Source organism: Notamacropus eugenii, chromosome 1 (assembly GCF_028372415.1).
Source record: "Notamacropus eugenii isolate mMacEug1 chromosome 1, mMacEug1.pri_v2, whole genome shotgun sequence".
Lineage (NCBI taxonomy): Eukaryota > Metazoa > Chordata > Mammalia > Diprotodontia > Macropodidae > Notamacropus > Notamacropus eugenii.
The window spans coordinates 528764256-528779643 of NC_092872.1; the positions used below are offsets into that span (position 1 = coordinate 528764256).

The window sequence follows — 15388 nt, forward strand, 5'->3', positions numbered from 1 at the left end:
AGGAAACTGAAGCCTGGAGAGGGCAAGTGAACTTGGCCAAGGTTGTACTAGTAGCAAGTGGCAGAGCCTGGATCTGAACATGAGTCTTCCTGACTCCAGGCTCCGGGCTGCTCTATCATCCACTTCACCATCTCACTGCCTAGATCACAGTGAAGAGAGTGCCCAAGACCAATGAAGCATTAAAGAACCTATTCTCCCCACCCACCACTAACCCTGTGCAGATCTGTCAGCATGGATTTCCATTAACCGAGGTCAGAATCATCCTTTGTAATACTAACTTCTTGAGCTAATCTATAGGGTTGGTTACCTTCTTAGATTCTTTGCCCTGTAACCTTCCTCTCCAAAAAACAAAAACAAAACCCTACTAAGAATAACTAGCCAGAGCACCCTCTCTGAGGTTGACCTCCAGTCTCACCGTCACACTACTAAGACCACCACCCCCGGTGTACAGTTCTTGCTGTTGTTGGGCTGAAAGAAGGGGCTGAAGGCACTGTCCCGGACTGCACTCTAAAGAACCACAGAGATGACTTCAAAGGAACCTAAGCAGCCATCTACTCAAAGGGGGCACATCCTATCTTCTGGGGCAGCCTGTACTTCTGGGTGGTCCTCATTAGTCAGGAAGCACGTCCTGACATCAAGCCTTCATCTTCCTCCTTTCCGGTACTTGAAGGCAGCCATCAGGTGCCTCTCAGACCTCCCCATCCCATCTCCCCTGAGAGATGCCTTGGATGCTCCACAGCCTTCTGAGATCAAGCAGACAATACTGACTCTGGAGTAAGGAAGACCTCGGTTCAAGCCCCGCCTCAGTTTCTTCATCTGTAAACCTCCTTGCCAGGGTGATGGCTGTGCGGATCAAACGCCCTCTGCAAACCCTAAAGCTAGCTATCATCACTTTGATCCCGGGAGCAGACTTAGAGCTGGAATCCAATTCAACACGCAGATCGAGGGGGCGGCGCAAAGAAGCCCAGATCCAGACTCGGTGGCCCGGGGTCCAAATCCGGGGTCTGCCGATCACTCCCGGCGTGACCTTGGTCAGGTCACTTCTGCCAAACGGTGGGGCTGGACGAGACCAACTCCCCAGCTCTCGGGGGCTAGCCCGGGCTCCGGTGCCCGGGCGCCTCGGCCCCCGCCGCGCGGAGGAGGGAAGTGCCCACGGGCATCCCCAGACGCTCTCCCTTCAGGGTCTCGGTGCCGCCCCCACCGGGGCCCCGCTGCCCCGAGCCTTGCGTGAGGGGGCGGCGGGAGGCTCACCTGAGGGCTCAGAAGGGTCCTCAAGTGCTTCAACTGCATGGCGACCCGGCACTGGGTTCCCGCACTCTCCGCAACAAACTCCCGCGGTTACCCGGGCAACCAGCCCTCCCGCACACCGCCAGCTGGGCCGCGCCACGCTCACGTAGACCCGGCGCGTCAGCGCAACGCACGGCGACGGCGCAGGCGCAAAGGCGATGGGGGGGGCGCCGAGGGAGGGGGGAAGGAGGGAGAAGGAAGTAGCGGCGGAGGGGGGCGGGGCCGAAGGGGAATGCACGGCGGGAGGGAGGCTCCTGGCTGAGGAGTATGTTCTCATCCCTGGACCATGCCCAGCTTCCCAGTTCGGGTTAAGTCCTGAGCCCGAGCCCAGGCCAAAAACATCTGCGTCCACACCCCCAGTTCATCCCGAACCATCGCTCCAAGGCCTCCGTCTCTCACAGGGTCGGGGCCAGTCGGAGGGCGCAGGCCGGGGTGGGAGGGGGCGCCGGTTCGGGACCGGGCTGCGGCGGAGGGCGCAGGATTTGAATTTAGAGCACCTGGGTCTAAATCCCAGCTCTGCCGCTGGTTACCTGGCTGACCTCGGCCCGATACTAAGAGCAGAGCTGGAAGGGACCTCAGAGCTCATCTCACCCAACCCCTCTCCTCTTTCAGCTGAGGAAACTGGGGTGACTTGCGCAAGTCACAGCAGAGGTTCGGGTTCAGGTTCCGATTCAGGCCCTGCCCCGACTGTGAGGGCATCACTGCTCTTTCTACTACACCTCTCTGCCCAGCTCTGCCACGACTGTGGGGGCATCACTGCTCTTTCTAGTACACCTCTCTGCCCAGCTCTGCCACGACTGTGGGGGCATCACTGCTCTTTCTAGTACACCTCTCTGCCCAGCTCTGCCACGACTGTGGGGGCATCACTGCTCTTTCTACTACACCTCTCTGCCCAGCTCTGCCACGACTGTGGGGGCATCACTGCTCTTTCTACTACACCTCTCTGCCCAGCTCTGCCACGACTGTGGGGGCATCACTGCTCTTTCTAGTACACCTCTCTGCCCAGCTCTGCCACTTCAAAGTCAGACAGTGAGGTGTCAAGGTGGAAGCACCGGCCCCTGGTGATCTAGAAAAAGCCTCTCATCTTGCAGCTGAGCAGACTAAGCCCTGGGAGTTTGTGTCACTGGCTCAAAGTCAAGGTACGAGTGGCTGAGCTGGTCACAATCTCTCCAGGCTTCCTATGATTGTAGAACTTCTAGAAGTAGGAGCCCGGACACAGGGTGAGGAGAGGACACAGATTCTTGTCTCCTGGTCACAGGTTAGAAGACAGAAAAGACCATTAGAGATGGATTCATCCAAACTCCTACATTTACAAATAAGGAAACTGAAACCCAAGAAGACAAAGTAACTTTCCCAGTATTTTACAAAAACAAAATGTTCTTTAGAAGTCTCCCTTTACTCTACCTTTCTATATTTCATCTAATTTTCTTTCCAAGTTGACATACCTCAAGGACTGTATTAGATATGTTGTATACTGTACCTCAGAAGATTGTAGTCTTTGTGTCTGATTTCTTTTCCTAGTTCTGTTTAACACACTGTATTTTTGGAGTTCACTTAGTTTTGGCGTGTTGTGGTCCTGTGGAGGGGAGGAGACAGTGTGATAGACATAGTATAAAGAACACTGGACCCCAGTCAGACGACCCAGGTTCATAATCTATCTCTGCCTGTGTGACTGTGGACAAGTCACTTAACCTCTTTGGACTTCATTTTCCTTGTAAAATGAAGGGATTGGACTACATGGCCTCTGAGGTCACTTCCAGTTTTAGATCCATTCGCTAAAGACTCCAGTGCCTTTTTCCACCACACCCTTGCTATTTCTGTATTCTGGAATTCTTGTTTCTTACCCAGACTTAAGCAACAGAAGTGGAGAATGGTGATCATGAAAGTTACCTCTGTTTGAATGAGAAGGCTCTGAGGCTTCCAGAAGGCAGAGAATGTGGCCCAGAGGGGCAGAAAGTCTTAGGGCAGAGATTTTTGTCTTAGAAGCTTTCAGTCTCTGGGTTAGTTTCCTAGTAGAGCAGCCATCCAGGATTTCTCTCATCTTCACAGGAAGAAACAAGGAGGGTATGGAGCACAGGTATGATTTTCACAGAAAATTAGGCCCAGAAAGAAAATAACCTACATCAAGGTCACATTATTTCACATTATTTTTTCCTCTCCTCAGTTCTCCTTCTAGGACCTTGTTCTAGACGGAGTCTGAACATGAATCCATTTAAGCTTTTCTTTATTAATGAGTCTTGAACATTTGAGCACTAAACTTGTACAGACCCCAGGCAGACAGTTTTATCTTTGCCTGAGTCCTGCTAGAGACAAGCAGGTAAATGTTTAGAAAGGGATAAACAGATTCTAAGATAGGCCCACTTCTACTGAAGAGATGATCAAGGAGCATTGACACTATCAATAGGGAGGACTGACCAAGGTTGCTTTGCTCAGACCTGTCCCTGTGTAGCAAGGGTGACACGAGGCAAAAGTGGACAATTCTGATTTAGACTGTGGGCAGGGAAGATATAAAAGGTGATAGCATGAACTCCCCCACCCCACCCCTTCTCTGTCCTACCTATTGAGGACAGGGCAATTTCAGTTTTGTCATTAGGTCTCCAATGACACAGTGCCTGCCACATAGTAGAGACTAATTTTTATGAATAATGTTAATTGATCTGTTAAAACTACCCTGTTTTGACCATAATCAGGAGAATTTAGATCTTTCCCAAGTTCCATTCATGTGTCATCTATAGGATCTTTCCAGTTGAATATCCCATGGGCATCTCAATACAACATATTAAAAACAGAACTCATTCTCTTTCTCCCTAAATTTCCCCCTCTTCCTAAATTCTATTTCTGTGGAAGACAAATCCTTCCAGTCACCCAGATTGCCTACTCTTCCTATCACTCCGTTTCCAATAAACAGGCAAGTTTTGTTGATTCAACCTTCATAATATCTCAATGCCATTCTCTCCAATTTTTTCCTTCAAAAAAAATTTTTTTTCATTCTCTCCACTTTGATAACCACAGCATTCATCTCTCATCCACCCTCATCCATCTCTCTCGGGAACTATTGCAATAGAATCCTAGATGGTCTCCCTCAACCAAAGCACAGGTCTGACTGCATCCCTCCCACCCACAAAGAGGAAAAATCCAATAGCTCCCTGTTGTTTCGAGGATAAAATAAAAACTCCCATTTTCACAGTCTAGCTCCTGTATACCTTTTCAGGTCCACATGAAACTAAACCAACCTACTTGCTATTTCCTCTATATTTAGTCCCTCTGCCTAAACTCACCTTGTTCTATTAGAATCGCTAGCTTCCTTCTAAGTTCAGTTCAAGTCCCATTACCATCTTTTTCCTAGGACCTATCCTGACACCTCTCTCCCCCTACACCCTTCCACTTGCCAGGCTTGCTAGTGTCCTGCCTCAACCCTCAGAAATTTTATTTTTATCCTGTATGTATTTTGTATATAGTTATGTGGCCACATTGTTTTCCCCTAGATTTTTGGCATTGTCTTTGAATCACCAGTACCTAACACAGTACCAAACCCATTGTAAGATACCAAAGTATTCAATAAAATGCTTGAATTGAAAACAAGTGGAGCTAGGAACTCCCTACACCCATTCCTCCTGTATTCTCTTCATTCTTTTCCAGCTCTGGGTAAAGAAATAGAACATCTGATACAGGAAACCTGGGGGCTAGTATGATGGGGGCAGTCTTGTATTAGGATATCATATAGAAAAAAGTGGGGGAATTCCAATAGTCACATAGGAAAATTACTTTGTTCAAAGAACCTTTTATTGTAAAAACGCCCAAGGGTGTGATCACCAGCAGCTCCTGGAGGCTGCCTGATGAGGCAATGAAGCTCCTCAGGCTTCATGGAAGACATTAGATTAGTGCAGCGTGGTATCTGGTCCGTGGGCCCCAACAGTCCCTCCCCCCTGCCCAGAGCCCACAGAAAGACCTCCATTTGAGTCCTGGGGACAGAGGCTGGGTTTAGAGGCAGCTAAAGATGTTGACAGTCCTGATGCAGGTGAAGTAGGTCATTTGCTTTCTTGGGCTTCACAGGATAAATTTAGACAAGTCACTCCTCTCAGGACCTGGAACACTGGGGGACTTCTCCCACTTTTCGCTCACTCTCCAGGTCTAGGGAAGCTTTTCCTACCAAGCCTTCAAGACCCTGCTTACAGTGAGAAAGGGGAATAGGAGGCAGGTTTGAGTGTGTAGGAATGCTAGTTATCCCCTCTGGTTCGGCTGTAAGGAAGAGGGTAGGATCCTTCTATCTTGGGCAGATGACCATCTGAGTCTTTAATCACCATTCCCAATCCATCTCTCTCTTTTGGCTCCATTTCCTTCAGACGTCAATGGTGTTAATGGATGGTGACTTTTTCTGTAATGGAAAATTATGCTTGAGGCTCTGAAATCATTTAGTTATCTTAGGAATACAATTACTTTTCTCTCTTTTCCTACTCCATGTACGTACTTCCCTTCCACTCTTCCAAACCATTTCATTCTCTCTCAGGTTTCCCCTTCATTTATCTGGGTCTTGCTGGCTACCTGTGGAGACCTCTGTTACAGCACCCACCCTTCCAACCTTCTTCAGTTCCTAACTCCCACATCACCTGTCTGGCCCCCACTGGCCGACCTTGAGGGCTCTGCTCTGGCCCTTTTCCCTTCTCCTTGGGATTGTTGGAGTCGTTATCCTTGATGATGTCATACTGACGGCAGAACAGTCCGATCACAGCTGTAATAACATCAAGATACTTTACTCTTATCCATAACCCCAATTTTGAATCCTTTTACCTACCCTCAAAGAGCATATGTGCATGCACGCATGTGCGCGCACATACACACACACATACACACCCTATGTCTATAAAACCCCAAGTAGTCTGATCTTTTCATTTTTGCCTCCTTAAAAAGTCCCCCCCTCAACCCTTGATTTTTTTTTTAACAGACTCTCATCAGCCTTCACTCTCTGGCTTCGAGTTATTTCCAGATTCCCTTCCACCCTCCCTAAATGCACCAACCCTCATTCTTTTTCCCTTGCTTGTGACCTTGGACAAGTGACTTCACCTCTAAGAGTTTCAGTTTCTTCATCTGTAAAAGGGTGACAATATTATTCTTGCTACCTACCTTATGGATTTGTTGTGAGGGAAGTACTTTGAAAATCTCAATGTGCTCTAGAAATTCAAGTAATCATTATTGCCCCCTTTTCCCCAAAGCTATTCACCACCTCCCATCTTCTCTACCCCATCTCTTTAATCCCCAGCCCACCCTAAGAAGTCCTCAATCGACCTGACCCTTTTTCTTCCAAACCTCTTGCTCACCTGCCCACATGAGCAACACCACCACGATGATAACCACTTCCCCTGTCTGTAGGGTTCGATCTCCATCTAGACCCTTTACTGTGATGTCACCTAAGAAGGACACACAGGACCTAAAGGATTACCAAGGGGACAGCTAGGAAGCTTTATTTTAAAAGACACTTAAGGAAGGTACAGCTGGAAAATAGAATGAGGGATAGATTCATAGTCATTGAGCTCAAATTGTAGGTCATCCTCTCCCCAAGGATGGCTGATTTGTGGACAGAGAGATTGGGAAGTCAGGAAATCAAAGCATCAGATAGTTGAAGTGGGGCGGAAAAGCCAGGTTTTTTACTCAGGATGGAAGCTTTGTGGACTGCAGCTTAGGCTAAGGTAGCCTTGTAAAAAGCACTCTTCCAAATTACCAGCCTTTTCTTTTTTCCCTCCCTCCCGGTTAGCAGTTAGCCTTCCCTCACAGATACAGTGGTAGCATAATTAATTCAATCACCCTTCTTTCTATTTATCTAGGATAGTTACTTGCCTTGGCTAAATCGAGTGGTTAGGTAAGTAAGGGTTAGAGGATCTTGCATACAGAGGGTTATAGAGTCAGGTCGGGTTCTTACCTGGGCTTGAACTGTTTGAGGGCAGTCGGTCTGAGCCCTTGAGAGTTCGAAAGTGGACCCGAGGCCCTGGGGGGCTCTCCCCCCGAAGACCAATGCTCCTGACCTGTATAGTGTAGTCACTGTCTTCAGCCAAGCCCCAAAGGGCACACGCTCGAGTTGTGGTGTTCACCTCTCGGATTACCCGCTGTCCAGGTCCATTTTGTCTCTGTGGTGGCAGAAAAGAGTGGTAGACCATAGGACCCGGAACACAGGACGCATCGTGATTCTGGTTATAATGTTTCCATCAGGGATCATATACAACCTGTCTCAGGGGAATGATATCTAAATGGGGGAAAAGTGTTAGAGTGCTCATTAAAGGAGGCTTGTCATAGGAGATACCTACTCCAGTATTCCCCAACTTGGGGAGAGCCTGAGGGGGATGCAGGGGAATCTGAAGAGGGCTGATTCATACTTGCTGGGAGATGGCGTAGCCAATGACAATGTTGCCCTCTGGAACATCCCAGGACACTGTGGCTGAATTGGCTTTGAGCTGAGTGATAGTCACATTCACAGGGGAAGGAGGCCGATCTGTGCCAAGGAAGTGACAAGTTATGACTAAACCCATAAAGCAGGTTCTAATTTACCCTTCCTATCCTCCCTCAACTTACCTGCTCGGACAAACCCCAGGTCACAGCTGACCAGCAATAGGACTGTAGGGCTCAGATATGGGGTCAGTGGAATCAGTGAAGCCATTGCCCCTACAGAGTCCATTCTGGGGCACTTGGTCATCATCTGCTCAGTTCAGCCAGTTTAGGGGCTCCTGCAGGTGTCAGGAGTCCTGGGTATCAAAGAATGCCTGCAAATAGGGTCTGCAGCCAATGTCCTGTATACGACCCAACGTCTCCCCTAAAAGCTTCCCAAGGCAAGGTCCACCACAACCCTGGAAAGCCCCCAGGTAAGCTCCGCCCACGCCAACAAAGCAGCTCCACTAAGTACACCTCAGAACACGCCTCTGCCCTGCCCACACCCACCTGCTGGGCCCCAGAGTCTCGGACCGTCAGGCCGCTCGGAGCCTAAGGGGCCGCTCTGCGCCTAGGGAGCGGCCCATCTCTCAGCTCCGTTGCGCTGTCCCTACCCCATGCCAGCCCAGGCCCGGCAAGGAAGGCAGTGCAGGGCCCGGTGTGTGGAGCTGAGGGCGTGATGCAGAGCTCTTGTCTCAGAAAGCTGGGCTTTGGTCCGGGGGCTTCTCAGAGGGCTCCGCTCTGTCGCTCTCCTTCTTTCGCTTCCTTCCTTCCCTGCAGGTCGAGATGCTGGCTCTGCTCCCCGGTGCGGAGCGCGATGCCCAGATGCCACGCTCCGCCGCTCTCTGCAGCAGGATGTGACCCTCCAGCCTGAGACCGCGGACTGGGCTTCTGCAGCGCTCTGGCTCTGCCGCCGCAGCTGGGACGTGCGGACCAGCCCCGCCCCCGCCCCCGCCCCGGGCTCTAGCCGCCCTTCATTCTCTCCTCCGCCCCGCCTTCCACTCTCCCTCTCCCGTAGGCTTTCTTCCTTCTGACTCTCTCTCTTTCCCACATCTATAGAACCAAAACAGATTACCCGGTGGGTCCAGTAAGGGATGGATGTTGTCTGGGGATGGATGACAAGTGCTAGAGGGTCTTTCTCAGCATTGAGTCTCCAATGCAACCCCCAGGGCCTCCCCAAACCCATTCTCCTGCTAACTCCAAGGCTCAACACCCACTATTTCAAGTGGGAGAAAAAAACCAAAACCCCAAACAAACCAAAATGTGATCGGTGTGAAAAGTAAGGAAACAACAGAATGCTACAAGGATTAAATTCAACAAATATTTCTTAAGCTATTATATTCAGGGCAATGTGCTAGGTACTGCGGACTTAAAGACAAAAAAATAAAAAATACTTGCCCTCAAAGAGCCTACATTTTATTGGAGAAATACAACATGCAAAGACAAACATTGTATGTCCTAACATGTGTATATAATTACTTTTAAGTATATACTGTTAACCTTTAAGTTTGGTTAAAGTAGAGGCGACAGAGTAAATGCATACATTGTCATTATTTATTATAGATTAATTCATTCTCTTTAAAGTAACAGTACATGGAGTCCACGGAGCTAGATATTAGATCTAGCTACCAGATACCAAAAACAGCCAGCCTTAAATCTGTTTTAGGACAAAGAAGGTGTTCTGTGTCCTTCAGATTTATGGTCTCCATAAGTGATTAACTAGACCATTAGAAAGGAATTTCTTAATTGCATAGGTTGTAAATACAATAAAATAACAGAGTTTGACAAGTTTCAAACAGAAATTGCGACCCAAGATGTCTGTGCTCTCTTTACCATTAACATGCCATAACATCGTATATGTCCACAAAATATTAAGGTATGGAAAAGTCCCATTATTCAGAAAAAGTGTCAAGTTAAAGGTCTCGTAAGGAATATTCAGTCAGCCCTGGCTAGGTTTTATTGACATAGGAAGAGGCACTCTCTGTGTTTGCTTCACAGAGAACAAAGAGGTTATTCCAAAATTTTATATTAAATATTATCAATACAAAGTAATTTCAAGAGGAATCTGAACAGTGCTTTGAAGGAAATCAGAAATTTTGTAGGGGATGAGGAAAGACTGCGTTCCACATATGAAAGACCACCTGAACAGAGTTATAGGGTGAGAAATGGAAGGGTAAGTACAGGGAAGAGCTCCAGATCAGTTTGGCTGGAACAGCGAATATAAATGAAGGGAAGTTAGTAGGCTGAAATGGATAGAGGACAGGGCCTGGGGTCAGAAGACTTATCTTCTTAAATTCAAATTTGGCCTCAGTCTTTGACTAGCTGTGTGATCCTGAGCAAGTCACCTCACCCTGTTTGCCTCAGTTTCTTCATGATAAAATGAGTTGGAGAAGGAAATGGCAAACCACTCTAGTATCCTTAACAAAAAGACCTCAAATGGGATTACAGAGTGTCCTTAACTGCTATGAAGATTTTTATGTTTTATCCTAAGGAAAATAGGGAGCCATTGAAGATTTTTGAGCAGGGGTGACATGGTCAGACCTGTGGTTTAGATACATAGTATCTATAGTTTGAGATACATGAGGACAGAATGGAGGGAGAAGAGACTAGAAGTAAAGAGACCAACAGAAGGTAATAGGAGGCTTTCAGGATATTGTAAATTCCTCAAAATATCATAAAGTTCTTCACAGTCTGACTTCATCCTACCTTAATGAACTTATAACACATCACTCCCTTTTATACTCTATACTCTCTTGCCAGCCTGACCAACTTGCTACTTCCATCTTGGCATTCCATCTTCTATGAGGCTATCCTCTATTCCCAGAATTCCTCTCTGTACCTCTGCGTTTTAGAAACCTTAAAGTTACAGCTCAGGGTGTTACCTCCAGTAAGAAGCCTTAACCTCCTCCCTCCCTTTCTTTCTCCCCTTAGCTATTAGTGATTCCTTTCTCAAGTTATCCTGTATTTAGGTAAGGAGTGTGTTTATAGGGCTTTATTTCCCACAATACTTAGGGGTGAGAGCATCTTCTAGAAAGTTTCCTGGAGTTCAAAGAATGATGATATCACCATTTGAGGAATAGGACTATTGCTGAGGACAAACTATGAAGTGGGACGCAAGAGGAAGGATACAGAGGACTTGTATAAAGTGATATAGAAGGAAATGTATATAGAATTCTTGCAAATGTAAGAAAGCAATTTACTATACTACAATAATATGAAGGAAAACTATTTTGAAGGATTATAGCACTGATCAATCATAATTTCAGAAGACTGATGATGAAATATGCCACCCAACTCTTGGAAGGAAGGTGATAGAGATGCAGAACAAGGGCATATATTTTCATATATGGTCAATGTATTGAATTGTTTAGCTCAGCCATACTTATTTGTGATAAGAATAGTACATAGATGTTCTGCAGCTACCCTTCCAACTCACACACTGGTAGGCAGGATGTTGCATCTTAGCAAGATGCAACATCTTCCCACAGTCAGGGGTAGTTCTGAGAGGTTAGGGAAATGTATTTCAATTCAGCAGTTCACAAGCCCTCATTGGTGTGCTTCTTCACAAAATATCTATTGATATCAATTTGTCAGCCAGACTTAATTCACTCTTAGAAAAGATAGTATAATTGTTGTAAAAAGTGCTGATATCTATAGTTGACCTGAAAACTTGGTTAAAGAAAAGGCAACAGGCTAAATGCATACATTTTATGATTTAATTAGTTAATTAATCAATTCCCTATTAAAGACAACGGTAACATAATGCCTTATGGAGCCAGAAATGTTCTGGCTACCCAGTGCTGAAATCTTCTGGCTTATATACATTTTGCTGAGAGGAAGGAACTCTCCTAGTTGAACAAATCATAAATTTAGTAAGACAAGACAATTAACAAAGTAATGTTGGTCAGGCCTTGCAATTCCAGGCTGGGTAAACATATGTCTCAGTGATAAGGAAGGAAATCCCACCACTAGTGAGTGGCAGGCTTCCTGCCCTAAACAGATAACTGATATAGGAAAGGGTAAACAAAGTTCAACAGAAATTACGACCTAAGATGTCTATATTTTCTTTACCATTAATATGCCATAACATAGTATGTGTCTATAGATAACAAAACACAAAGGAAAGGCCCATCACTCAAGACAGCGTCCCAGGTCAAAGGTCTCCCAAGGAATGCAGAGTCAGCCTTGGCTGGCTTTGTTGACATAGGAAGAGGCATTCTCTGAGTTTGCTTCAGAGAGAACAAAGAGATTATTCCAAAATTTTATATTAAACAGTATCACTATATCTATATCTATATATATATGAGGACTTTCTTCTTAAAGGTCTTCTTGGGGTAGTAATGAAATCTCTGGGTCAAAGTGTATGGTGTTTTAGTGACTTTATATGCATAATTCACAATTGCTTTCCAAAATGGATGTACTGATTCACTGCGTTCAATGGCAGATCCTATCTTCCCACAACTCTTCCAACATTGACTATTCTCATCTCTTGTCATCTCTTGCCAATTTTCTTTGTCAAGCATGAGAGGTGAAACCTCAGGGTTGTTTTGATTTGCATATCTAAAGGTATATGATGCACCTCAAGCCCATCACTTCTCTGTAGGCAGCTAGGTGAGGTAGTAGGTCATTTAGTAAACATTTATTAAGTACCTAGCAGGCACCTGGCATTGTGCTATGTATGCACTGAGGATACAAAGAAAGGCAAAAGATAGTCCCTGTCCTTCAATCTAGGGCAATAGATAAAAAGGTTGGCCTGGAGTCAGGAAGACTGGCCTCAGATACTCACTAGTAATCTTGGACAAGTTATGTAACCTTTGTCTGCTTCAGTTTTCTCAACTATAAAATGGAGATAATAATAGGACCCAGCCACCAGGGTTTCTGTGAGCATCCAATGAGATAATATTTATAAAGTGCTTAGCACAGTGCCTGTCACATAGAAGGCATTTAATGGCTTGTTTCCTTTCTTCCTGTCTCTGTTAGGAGGTAGTAACAAGCTTTATTGTAGGTTCTCTGGAGACCTGGTTGGTCAATGCATTGTTCAGAGTTCTTAAGGCTTTCAAAGTTGTTTTTTCTCTTTTACGATGTTGCTCTCCTTGCGTAAATTGTTCTCCTGGTTCTGCTCACTTCACTCTGCATCCATTCATACCACTCAGGATTCTCAGAAATTGCCACTTTCATCATTTCTCAAGGCATAATAATGTTCCTTTATATTCATTCATATAACTCAGTTTGTTCAACCAACTGTTTAAGAGGTTATATAAGATACCAATTTAGAGTTTCATCATTTCCTTTAATTTTCTTTTCCTTCTTTTAATTGCCCTTTAGGATCAGGAAATTTCTTTTGCTTATGACTATTCCCTTTCTGGCATTATCCTCTCTCTTAATCCTGTCCTTCCATTCCCCCTTGCTTCCCTGTTGAGTGTGATACATTTCTATATCAAACTGTTAGTGTATGTGTGTTAATCCCTCCTTTGTCTATTTTAGAGAAGTGAAATTCATCTGATACGCATTGCTTCAATCCCTTTATCTGTATTTATATTCTTCTCAAGTACCTCAGTTATGAGAAATAGTAAGTTCCAACCTCTTCTTCTTCTTTTTTGATACTAGTATATTTCTCCTTTTTGCCTTTTTCTTTCACTTCTTCCAGCTCTCAGACAAAATCAATACCCCTCACCTCCCTCAGCACTTTTGTATTCTTATTTAACTCCCTCAATACCCTTGGAAAACTTTAAGATTCCAAAAGGATACTTGATTCTTTTCCTCGATTAGAATGTTAATTTACTTGTACCTCTTTCCAATTCAGTTATTCCAATACTTTTTAAAATTTCTCTAGACTCTTGTGATTTATATTTCAAAGTTCCTACTCAGCTCTGATCTTTTCATCAGAAACATTTATAAGATTTCTATTCCACTAGAAGTCAATTTTTCTCCCCATAGGGTTATACTCAGCTTTGCAAGGTAAGGTATTCTTGAATGTAAGCCTAATCTGTAGCCTTTTGGAATATTGTTTTCTAAGCTCTCCTCTCTTTTATAGTAGAAGTTGCCAGATCTTATGTGTTCTTGATTATAGTTATTTGGTACCTGAACTACTTCTTTCTGGAAGTTTGCTGTATTTTTTCTTTGATGTGGGACTTCTGGATTTGGCTATGACATTCTAGAACTTTTCTTTTTGAGGCTCCTATCGGGAGATGATAGGAAGATTCTTTCTGTCTTCACTTTGCCCTCTGGTTTGATTTATGATTTCTTGAAATATAGTTTCTAGGTTTTTTAAAAAATAATGTTTTCCAGGGAGTCTAATTAATCTTAAATTCACTCTCCTTGACTTGTTTTCCAGGTCAATTGTTTTGGAGATCAGGTATCTTATATTTTATTCTATTTTTTCAATCTTTTTACTTTGTTCTAATATTTCTTGTCCCATGGAATCATTGATTTCTCTTTCTATAATTATTTTATTAACAACTAAAAAATTCTCTCTTTTCACACCACTCTCATCACTAACAAAAAAAGAAAAAACAAAACCCTTGTAACATGTATGAAAAACCTAGCAAACAAATTTCCATATTGGTTACATCCAAAAATATATGTTTAATTCAGTATTTTGAATTCACTATTTCTCTGTCAGGAGATAGTCAGCAAAATTCATCATCAGTTCTCTGGAATCATGGTTGGTCACTATATTTATTAGAGTTTTTAAAGTCTTTCTTTAAAAAAAATTGTACCATTTAATTTAATTTTTAGTTTTGAATTCTCTCCCTTACTCCACCCTCTTCCCCATCCATTCAGAATGCCAGAAAAACAAAACCATTACAAATATATATATTGTTACTATTTTCAAAATTGTTTGTTTTTACAATGTTGTTATTGTGTAAATTGTATCCCTAGTTGTACTCATTTCACTCTTCATCAATTAGTTTAAGCCTTCCCAGGTTTCACTGAAACTATCACTTTTCTATTTTCCTAGAGTGTAATAATATTCCATTACACCCATATACCGCAATTTGGGCCATTCCCAAATGATAGTTTCCAATTCTTTGATAGTCCAAAAGTAGCTGTTATAAATATTTTTGTACAATGGGCCCTTTTACTTTTTTAAAATCTCTTTGGAGGTCTAATAGTGTGATATGATTAGGTTAAAAGGCATGGATGGCTTAGTACCATTTTGAGTAGTTTCTAATTCCTTTCCAGAATGGCTAGACCAATTCACACTCTATCAACAGTAAATTAATGTACTCCTCCAACATTTGTTATGTTCCTCTTTTGTCATTTTGCCAGTCTGATGTTTTGAGGTAGAATATCAGAGTTGCTTTAATTTACATTTCTGTAATTATTAGTGATTTCGAGCATGTTTTTACATAACTACTTATTGCTTGAATTTCTTCTGTAGAAAACTGCCTATTCACATCCTTTGAACTTTTATCAATCGGGCAATGACTTTTATTCTTATAGGTTTGAATCAGTTCTTGAAATATCATGAAAATGAGACCCTAATCAGTGAAACTTAAAGGTAAGATTTTTTCCCCCAATTACCTGTATCCTATCTAATTTTAGTTGCATTAATTTTGTTTATGCAAACCTTTTTACATTTTTAGGTTATTAAAACTGTTGATTTTACATTCTATGATCTTTTCTATCTCTTGTTTGGTCATATACTTTTCCTTCTATCTATACTTACTATCTGTACTTCTAT

At 43.9% G+C, this 15388-nt stretch overlaps 2 protein-coding genes across 7 annotated transcripts in view; both read right to left on the reverse strand.

The window, feature by feature from the left end:
* The window catches only part of IFT172 (intraflagellar transport 172), a 44928-nt gene extending 43532 nt beyond the window's left edge, over nucleotides 1-1396 (reverse strand). Inside the window, exon 1 of one of the 2 annotated variants that reach the window (XM_072634042.1) lies at nucleotides 1252-1396. In XM_072634042.1, the coding sequence (XP_072490143.1) occupies nucleotides 1252-1290 (39 nt within the window). In that variant the 5' untranslated portion in view covers nucleotides 1291-1396. Of the gene's footprint in view, nucleotides 1-768; nucleotides 1078-1251 lie in introns of those variants that run through there. The other variant, XM_072634041.1, reaches the window with a different exon arrangement.
* A 3656-nt stretch (nucleotides 1397-5052) lies between these two features.
* FNDC4 (fibronectin type III domain containing 4) lies at nucleotides 5053-8642 on the reverse strand. Of its 5 annotated transcripts, none has more exons than XM_072634051.1 (7): nucleotides 8212-8642; nucleotides 7849-8000; nucleotides 7653-7768; nucleotides 7202-7406; nucleotides 6603-6692; nucleotides 5895-6016; nucleotides 5053-5662 (listed from the first exon to the last, which is right to left on the reverse strand). In XM_072634051.1, the coding sequence occupies exons 2-7, from the start codon at nucleotides 7970-7972 to the stop codon at nucleotides 5627-5629; spliced, it is 693 nt and encodes a 230-aa protein (XP_072490152.1). In that variant the 5' UTR covers nucleotides 7973-8000; nucleotides 8212-8642; the 3' UTR covers nucleotides 5053-5626. The 5 variants fall into 5 exon arrangements, with proteins under 5 accessions (XP_072490152.1, XP_072490151.1, XP_072490153.1 ...); XM_072634050.1 differs by having other exon boundaries at nucleotides 7849-8018; nucleotides 8212-8620; XM_072634052.1 differs by having other exon boundaries at nucleotides 5918-6016; nucleotides 7849-8036; nucleotides 8212-8467.
* Between the last annotated feature and the right edge of the window lie 6746 nt (nucleotides 8643-15388).

What these genes read in the sequence shown, in the direction of transcription:
- FNDC4 (XM_072634051.1), bottom strand. Translation starts at nt 7,972, where the DNA reads ATGATGACCAAGTGCCCCAGAATGGACTCTGTAGGGGCAATGGCTTCA. An exon ending in GGTGTTGCTCATGTGGGCAG is followed by an intron (nt 6,017 to 6,602) that starts GTGAGCAAGAGG and finishes ATGTTATTACAG; the next exon opens with CTGTGATCGGACTGTTCTGC. An exon ending in GGCCAGTGGGGGCCAGACAG is followed by an intron (nt 5,663 to 5,894) that starts GTGATGTGGGAG and finishes TTTCCATTACAG; the next exon opens with AAAAAGTCACCATCCATTAA.